The sequence below is a fragment of the Miscanthus floridulus genome, chromosome 14 (assembly GCF_019320115.1).
Source record: "Miscanthus floridulus cultivar M001 chromosome 14, ASM1932011v1, whole genome shotgun sequence".
Lineage (NCBI taxonomy): Eukaryota > Viridiplantae > Streptophyta > Magnoliopsida > Poales > Poaceae > Miscanthus > Miscanthus floridulus.
Genome location: NC_089593.1, coordinates 85,226,986 through 85,236,855, shown reverse-complemented (window position 1 = coordinate 85,236,855; position 9,870 = coordinate 85,226,986). Strand labels below are relative to the sequence as shown.

The 9,870-nt window shown below is 46.7% G+C and overlaps 1 protein-coding gene across 1 annotated transcript; it reads left to right on the top strand.

Moving 5' to 3' along the window:
- The first annotated feature begins 290 nt into the window (after positions 1–290).
- Positions 291–680, top strand: LOC136503900 (uncharacterized). The gene has a single exon (XM_066498825.1). The coding sequence runs from the start codon at positions 291–293 to the stop codon at positions 678–680; it is 390 nt and encodes a 129-aa protein (XP_066354922.1).
- Positions 681–9,870: the final 9,190 nt, after the last annotated feature.

Below are 9,870 nucleotides of genomic sequence, written 5' to 3'. Positions count from 1 at the left end.
GACCGAGGTCCAGACACCACCGGCCGTTATTGATCAAGAGTATTGGACGATGTACTTCGATGGATCGCTGATGAAGAAGGGCACCGACATGGGGCTGGTCTTTGTATCACCTCTCAGGGTCCACATGAGGTACATGGTTTGGCTCCATTTCCCCTCATCAAATAATGTGGCCGAATACGAAGCACTCATCAATGGCCTGCGCATCACCATCGAGTTGGGCATCCGATGCCTTGACATTCGGGGCGACTCTCAGTTGATCGTTAACCAACTCATGAAGGAGTCAAGCTGCCATGATGCCACGATGGCTGCGTACTGCCAAGAAGTCTGACGGGCTGGAGGACAAGTTCGACAGCCTTGAACTCAATCACACCCCGAGGTGCCTCAATGAGGCGGCCGACGCACTCGTAAAGGTGACATCCGGTCGAGAGCCGATGCCAACAGGCGTCTTCACCAGCGACCAACATAAACCCTCGGTGCGCTACGATGGGTCAGAATGGACCGACGATGGCCCATCTGATCTAGCCCCGGGGGCTGACCAACCGACCGCTCCGCCCGGCCCCGGTGTCATGGAGCTTGAAGAAGATCCAGCGATGGAGCTCGACCCTCTAGGTGACTGGAGAACACTCTATCTAGACTACTTCCTCCGCGATGCGCTGTCAACAGACAAGACGGAGGCCTGATGGCTCACACGATGTGCCAAATCCTTCGTTCTTGTAGGAGGTGAACTCTACAAGAGGAGCCACATCAGGATCCTATAGCTCTGTATTCCTGTCGAATAGGGGAAGCTTCTGCTGAGCGATATCCACGGTGGGGTTTGCGGTCACTATGCCGCGCCTAGAACCTTAGTTGGGAACACATTCCAATAGGGCTTCTACTGGCCCACTGCAGTAGCTGATGCCAAGCAAATCATACGCACCTACGAAGGGTGCTAGTACTACGCTCGGCAAACTCACCTCCTGGCCTAGGCACTCTAGATGATCCCCATCACGTGGCCCTTCGTGGTCTAGTGGCTTGATCTAGTTGGGCCTCTCAAAAAGGCACCCGAGGGCTACACCCACTTGCTTGTCACTATAGACAAGTTCACAAAATGGATCGAAGCTCGGCCGATCTCCGTAATCAAGTCCAAGCAAGCGATGCTATTCTTCCTCAACATCATCCATCACTTCGGAGTACCAAACTCCATCATCATAGATAACAGCACGCAGTTCACCAGAAAGAAATTTATTCAATTCTGCGATGAACAACACATCCAAGTCAATTGGGCTGCCGTCACGCACCCCCAAACGAATGGGCAGGTAGAGCGCACAAATGGCATGCTCCTACAGGGCCTCAAACCTAGGATCTTCAACCGGTTAAACAAGTTCGGCGCACGCTAAGTCACCGAGCTCCCTGCTGTACTCTGGAGCCTGAGGACAACTCCCAGCCGGGCTACCGGCTACACACCTTTCTTCATGGTCTATGGTTCCGAGGCCGTCCTCCCAATGGACCTCGACTACGAAGCGCCAATGATCAGAGCATACGACGAGCGGGGAGCCAAGGCGTCCCACAAAGACACCATGGACCAACTAGACGAAGCTCGCGACATCACCCTCCTCCATTCAGCCAAGTACCAATAGGCGTTGCGATGGTACCATGGTCGACGGGTGCAGAACCAAGCCTTCAACATTGGGGACCTTGTCCTCCGCCTCATATAGAGCAACAAAGATCGCCACAAGCTCTCCCCACCCTGGGAGGGGCCATACGTTGTTGTGGAAGAACTCCGGCCATGCACCTACAAGTTGAAAACCATCGACAGCAAGGTCTTCACCAACGCCTGGAACATTGAACAGCTACGTCGTTTTTACCCTTGAATAAACGCATACTTCCCCTTATCAAGTTTTTATCTTTAGAGTCCCTGACCTTTAGTGACATCCGACCCCTGCAAATTGCGAGGGGTCGGACCTCATTCAGGGGCTGATATAAGTAATACAAGTATGTTTATCTTACAAACACTGCCTGTGTTACCTTCGCAAACATTCTCTAAAAAGTTTTCCATTCTTCTCGTAACAAGTCCTAAGGGCTAGGATTTTGGGAATCAATTCTGAGTACAACTAGTAGGACTACGGGAAACCCATGCCCTAGCGGCTACGACCTCCTTGCTCACCAGCGTGATCAGAATTGATTCACCCGCACTCCTAGTTTTTGCAACCTGGACTATGGGATGAGCAAAAAGGCATAGAAACCTCTTATACAAAAGAAAAGAGGAAGCTGAAAAGCTGTTTGCCATAGCGAAAGTCGAAAACTTATGCATTTTTTTGCACAAAATTAATTGCCTACAAAGTGATCCCATCACAAAAAGAACTAATTTATTCACAAATACAAAAGATTGTTCACTCGGGGACTCCCCCACAAACTTACTCGATTATAGTTTCTGACCAGCCCTACTACGAGTACTGCTATTGTTGCCACGTCAAGCTCTCCATCAGCGATGTCCCACCGTTCCATGGGATCCCCGAAGGCACCAACCTCTACAAACGTCGAGCACCACGTCGGCGACTGTGGTGCCCTCCCCGGGGCGCCCAGGGACTATGCCAGCGTCATCAGTCATGACCCTGATAACGGCGCCCCCCACCGGGGGGCCCAAGGACTATGCCATCGTCACCAGCCGCGACCCTAACAACGACGCCCCCACCAGAGCATCTAGGGACTACGCCATCATCATCAGCCGCAACCCTGACAATGGCGTCTAGGTGGGGGCGTCTCCCACCGAGGAAAGGCCACAACGAACGATGGTAAGGCCGACGATGCTTGGCACCCTCCAGTGCTCCTCCTCCTTCAGCAGCAGTGGCCCCTTCTCAGCAAAGGCGGCCTGCCCCATCTCATCTACGTTGGATGACCCCCAACTCGCATCATGCTCCGGATTCACCGACGGATCTATGAGCTTTTCTCTCCCTAGCATTACCCTCTCTCACTTAGGACCCGCCGTGACACACAAACTCATTTGGTGGAAAGGAAGGAGAAGAGGTAGCGGCTCTGAAGCAGGCGATGGAGTGGGGTGAGAACTCCCCTCCCCTCCCTATTTAAGGAAGAGGCGTAGCAACTGGGGAAAGGCAAAAGGTTGGGACAAAAAACTCTTCGCCTTCCACTATTCATTATAGGTGGGAGATCAATGCTGATGGGAATTCGAGGGGACACACCTGGACCGACGGGACGTGCTCTAACCGACAAGACATTGCCTAGGAGTGGCCCGCCACTAATGCACACCGGGCACGAGAACCAGGGCACACTCGCCTACACACGACTCTCCGCTTCCCCAGGTAGAACCATGGAATGACCCAATGGGGGATGTCTCGTCAGGCCTCCTAGGTCAATCGAACGGCCCAGGCGAAACGACAAATGAACGGCCACAGAAAGATAAGCACCCATGTTTCCTTGCTTTGCGCATTAACTTCATTACCGAGTTTCCGACCCCAGCAAACGGTAGGGACACGGACATCACTCGGGGGCTGCCGAGAGTGTCTACCTGGTTAGACATCCTCCTCGCCTAACCCCTCCTTGCGTTTAAAACTAGAAGCACAGCGTGTGGGTATAAAACTTTGAATACAACTGGACAAACCGCCAGACCCTATGCCCCGACGGCTATGGTGTTTTTGTTCACCAGCATAATCAAATTCACAGTTCCCCACACCACAAGCTTCGGCTCCCGCTGTAACACCCTTGGTGTTTGGCTTCCACATTTGCACTTGCATTTCATAAACATGAGCATCATTCATCCATTCATGAGTTTAGAATTGTCTAAAACATGCCCTTGAAACATTGCAACATATTGTAACCTTCAATGTGTGATTCTTTTAGGAAATGTATAGTGTGTAACCCTACACTCCAGTGCAACATGTGCAACACACTTTAGTGAAACATGGTTAGCTAGTACAATGCCCCAAACTCAAGAAACATGGTTTTGAAACAGAAGTAACAAAGTCACTTGTTTGTCCTTGTTTCAGTACATGTGATGCCTGATTTTGGTGTGACCAATGTGTGGTGTGGCTAATTATCCTCTTAAGCAACTTAGTTATACTTAGAAGGTCATTAGGAACAATGTTCATGTTGGTCATTTTGCCTAATTAGGTTTCCAAGTCATGGTTTGACTATTATGGACCCTTACAGCTCCTCAGTTTGATGTTTAAAAAGTATAGCTTAGAGTGTTTGCATGTCTGAGCGACCTAAAGCAAAGTTGTAGCAAATTTTATAAGGAACAAACTTTGTTTAGGAGCCAAGTCATGAAAATGTGCAGAAAATGTTCAATTTGGGCCCACAAGCCAGAAATCAGTGTTGTTCCAACACTTAGAAATTTTCTAAGTGTTGGAGCTGTTTTCCAGTTTCATGAAGACGACTTTGGAGCCTTGTAGATTGAAATCCATGGCGAATTAGCTCAAGCTCATGTTGAGTCAATTGGAGTACTCACTTAGCTCTATCATGTAGTTCAACTGGATTAGCTTTTGGTCAAGCCGATTAGGAGTTATGCATCGTCAAAGATCGCTTGTCAGTCGGCACAATCGGTAACTGAATCAGAATTTTTAGACACTACAGTGCCGACCGGCAACAGAGCCTTGCTGCCGCGTGGCTGCCACGCGCCGTGGCTGGCCTGACGCTGCTGCCCGGTGTCCTCCGCTTGAAGCCATGTCCTCCTACCTCTCTGCTCACTCTCATTCACCCTCCTTCGCCTTCTCCGCTCACAGCAGCAGTAGCAGCGACAGCGCGTCGGCTCCACCATCGACGCTGAGCAAGCACCGACGCCTAGCTCACTCGCCACCACATAATCGTTGTCTCCAGTTAGCCCTCAGCTCCGCCGTCACCTCACCTAGCTCGTCCCGCACGCCATTGGGCTAGTAAACCGAGGTAGTGGCCGCATTTCGCTTTCCGCCACCGTCCGGACCTCGTCGGAGTGGCGCTCGCCGTGGCTAGTACTGCACGGCCCTCGTTTCCCTTCCCTAGCTTTCGTCTTATCTTCTCCGTCACTCACTGATGCTCGTGTGATGATGTAACTAGCTCCGCTGGTCCGGTCAGGCCAGAACGTGGCTGCGCACCGCCGTGCACCATGGCCAAGCCGCCGAGCTCCGTGGCCGGAGTGCTTAGGGGTCGGTAGCGAGTGAGGTTAGGGTACCAATCGACGCGGGAGGTCGAGGCGGTCACGTTGGTGCCGTCGTCGTCGCTGGAGACGCCGCCGTCGGCGAGCTCCGCCGGTCCCCATCGCGCTAACCGCCATGCTCTGTTTCCGTTTCACTGCCATGCAGTTGTTTCTGTTTCACTGCCATGCAGGCCCAGCTGACGTGTGGACCCCGCCTGACAGTGACTGTGTAGTCAAAGGCTAGTTCAATTATTTCCAGTTTTGATGCTGTTTTGTAAAATCTATATCTAGAGTTTGGTAGCTCCAAATTGGGTGGTTCCAATTTTGTTAGGATCATAGTGAAGCATAGTATTTAGGAAAAATATAACATGAACACTTGTAGTGGAATTTTTGGATGAATTAAATAGGAACTTGAAATGTGTTTTTAAATGCATGCAAAATTGTTTAAATTATATCTTGAGTTCTTGTGCTCCAAAAATTATGAAATTTTGTTAGTGAGCTATTCTAGCTTAGTAGAAGCTCTGGTAAAAATTGGAGAGTCATTGCATGTATGGTGTTTGAGTTATAGATTTTCCTTTTATCATTGAATGATCATTGTGTGAATTTTTGTAATTTATCTAGGAATCCAATGACCATGAAATTTTGTGGAGAATGTCCTAGTACCTTACGGATGCTAGGAAAAATATAAAATCTGTTGCTTGACACTTTTCACTAGGGTTTCCTAATTATGTCATTTTAAGCCTTTATGTCTTGTCATTTTTTGTGTAGGACGTTATGCTTGCTCAAATGATGTGAAATTTTTATAGTAGTCTACTTGGAGCATGTAGTACCTACTGTTATTTTTGTAGATTAAATGGTGTAGTTCTCATATATGTTTATCATTTCTCTTAATTAATTAAATAAATTAAGAAAGGCATTAAAAGAAATGAATTGGTAGTGAACACTTTACTTTCTGGTGTTCTTGTGATATGTGGGATAAGTGAGTAAAGTTGGTTTTATCCAATTAATTGTTTGTGACATAAGTTAATAAATATTTCCTTGCATTAGGTCTTTCTGGACAGTTCTCGGGACTTTACAAAGTTCCCCATGATATTTTGGTTTGCTGGGAATGTGGTGAATACAAAAGTTGTGGATAACTTATGTATCTAGCTCCTGTAAAAATGTGGGGGCATTTGGCCCAGTAGTTTAGGAGCTACAGTCGTTCAAAGTTAGATCACCTTTTTGTTTGCTATCTGTCTTGTTGGACCTGATTATGTGGTTCTGTAAATTCGACCTGGTAAAGTTTGGAATCATGCCTTGAGGTCTGAAAATGAATTGTAGGCAATTTCATAAGCTTTCCAAATTATCTTGTTGCCAGTCATTTTGATTTGTAGATCTCTAGTTATGGTCAGTTTACTGTACCGCTATATAAGTTCCTGTTTTGCTGAAATGCGAATGATTGTGTGTGCTCAGTTGCGATGTTCTTGTTAATTGTTTAGGTACTAGCCTAACTTGAGAACATGCTTAGGTGTAGGTGCTAGATCCTTAACTGAAGATGAGCAATTGTACATTAGATTGTATAAACTTGGTAAGGTAAAGTGATTTCAATAGAGCTTAAGTCGAAAAATGCGGACTACAGTAAGCATGTGCATTCCCCGCGTATTTCTAATTTCGTTCATGTGCATCCATGATATTTATCTTGCACATACATGCAATAGGTGTGCCAGAGGGAGTGACGCTTCTAGAGTTCGAGGGAGCGTGCCAGGAGGAGGAGCCCGAGGTGCAGGCAATCGACGAAGCAGCCGCTGAGGAGGAATTGCCTGAGTGCCCTGACCACAGTCCTTCCTCTTTCCTAAAAGGCAAGCCCCAGAGCATATTAAGTCTCCCATGTTTTTACAAACATCTTGAGTATCTCTTATTGTTGATGATGCATTAAGTATAGGAATTGGTTGGAACCAATTGCTGCATTATATATTCATCCTTGTCCAGATATCGTACTTGAATCCTATTTAAGTTCAGGAACGGGTTAAATGCTTAGCCATGCTTAGTGCGGTTGAAGTTAGGTGATTTCCTATCACCTGCGAGCTTTAGGATGAGGTGGATCACGGTTGGCTATATTTGCTATCGTGGAAAAGAACCATGTTAATAATGAATTAAGACCGGGCGAAGTCTTGGGTAGGTTTGGACATAGTGACTCCGTCTGTGTCGTTTAAGGACTGATATGCTGTACGTCCTTATGTCTTGTTGAACGCAGCCTAACATTTAGCTGGCTGGATAACTCGTTCCGACCGCGAAGCCTAGTAGCTCGATTCAGGCCAGGGATGTGAGCAGGGGTCGCAATCTGGATGGTAGTAATTTGTATTTGAACTCGGGTGTGTAAGTTAAACTATTTGCTTCCGCATACTTTACAAGAACTGTTTTGTAATAACAATGACTCTGAGGTGTTGTAACCTATTTGCAAACCGTCTGTGAAATGTTGTAACGTACAATATGTTATGTTGAATTACTGTGATCTTGGTTGTATGCAAGTTGGCTCGAAATCATTCGAGGTTTCAGTTGACTACCGGGTTTATATGGACTCAAGTGCGAGAATTTGATCATTTCAGCGATTGTTTTTGTACTTTTGCTCTTATAAATTGGTCGGTTCTGTGACAGCTGGTATCAGAGCTAGATTCAACACTAAACATGTCATACGGGTATTTAAAACAAAAGCTTTTGTTATGAAAATTGTTTTCCAACTTATAGTTATATATAAGTGTTCAAAAATAAAAAAATTTTATGGTGTACTGGTGATCACATCCCTTGTAGCGCACTTAAGGACTTCTAGGTGGCTTATATATAATTACTAACTTGGGGGAAATTGATTGTTTCTATTTCGTCATCCATGAAGCGTGCTATTGCATGGGTGCCATTCGTTTGAATGGTAATATATGGATCAATTGCCTCTACGCTAAGGTAAGTGTGAGTTGTGAGAGCATGACCGTCCAACTGTCAGTCTAGGGGAGAGTTAGTTGTGGTTACTGGAGTATTTACATGTTGCATGCATGTATATATGAAGGTACTTAATTGTGGGTACATCTGTCGGGTAGTTTGGATACCAAAGTATATATATCTGGGGATGTATATATGGAGAGTATCTTAGTTACTACTTTCATTATTAGCATTATCTTGTTGGGTTGGGCGGCAATGAAGTTTTCTGCAGGTACGCTAACAATGCACTGTGTAGATCAACTAGTTACCGCTAATTGAGAGAACGTATGCATGCCACCGTATATTCCGCTAAAACTTAAATTTTCTTAGGTTTGTGAGGACATACGGAACGAGCATGCATCATATTCACTCATGTCATTCATATTGCATTACTCCCTCCCTTATAATTGCTTATCCCAAGTATTAAGTTCAATCTCTCCACAAAATAATCCTCTCACGTGAGTTGCATCCCTTTTTCATACAGATGGCTGCGCCCGTGTTTCCTACTGGTAGCAGCACCTTTTTGGACCAGTTTGGTATGCCCACCTTGCTCTGAAGGGTGCTCAGTTCAGTTGGGTACCCGGAGGCACCTCACTATACGCGGAGGCAGGCGGTGCCATTGGGAGATGTACCTTGGTACGTTGTGACCTTTATAGTATCACAGAACCCCACGAGACTATTGTGGCATGGGTAGAGCATTGAGACTGATGGGCAAAGCCCATGGGAAGCCGCTCAAGTTGCTGCCCTTGATGTGGTTATGGATATAGCATAGAGCTTCGGGGATGAGTTAGTGGGTGGACCAGCTTCATCCATTCCCTGAGTGGCTCCTACTAAGGCTGAGTGGACCCAAGAAGTTGGCCATGCCTTGGTTCGAGGCCGTGGTGAACATGTTCAGAGCGATAATGCTGGAATGAGTTCTATGATGGTCGTCTTGAAGCTTTGTTGAGTCAGGCAAGACACCCTTTCTAGTGTGTTAGAAGAAGCTGGCAAGGCAATGGCAGCCCAGCACAAGTTCAGATTGCATGCCCGTAAGTATCGCCGTAGGGCGGATGCATGTGGGCGAGCTCAGCAAGAAGTAGATGAGATTCGAGGTATTGCAAATTATTGCCTGCAGCAGTGGGATCAAACAGCACGTGAGAGAGATGAGCTTCATAACCAGTTGATGAACCTCACCATAGAGAGAGATGAGGCAGCACAGGAGTTGGATCGTGTGACCCATCATAGAGATGCAACCTTAGAGTTGGTAGAAAAAAGACATCAGGGCTAGATCATGGCTAACCACAATGCTTTTCAAAGGGAGCATGAGCTCCAAGAGCAGCTTGAAGAGCTTCAGGTTGAGCACCATGAACTGAACAACCGTTTGTTTCCTATTCCTCACCCCATACCAAGGTATCCTAATGTGGGTGGACCTCAAGTGATTGAGGCCGATGAAGAAGAAGAGGACATGTAGATGGATGACAATGCAGCTGAACCTGCAAATGAAGAAGAAGAGGAAGATCCGGAAGAAGTCCAAGGCATCTTCGATGTGGACAGCGATCACTTCGATGAGTAGTTAGTTAGCAAGTCTCACTAGTTTAAGCTTCTGCAGTCATTGGTGTAATGGACTTAGTACTATGACTGATGTTGGATGTACTTTTAATTCGAACTTGGCATGTAATGTACTTTAATCCGCTCCCTTCGGGATGCGTATCTTGTTGGTTAAGTTTAAAACTTGTCATGTTGGAATGCACTACGTATGGCGCTAGTAATCTAATTGATGATGTGGTGATTGGAGAATGAATTATTGCCTCTGTTTATTGTATGAATTTTTCATTCTC

Bases quoted from the DNA above. Each gene is read 5' to 3' on its own strand.
- LOC136503900 (XM_066498825.1), top strand. From the start codon at position 291: ATGATGCCACGATGGCTGCGTACTGCCAAGAAGTCTGACGGGCTGGAG.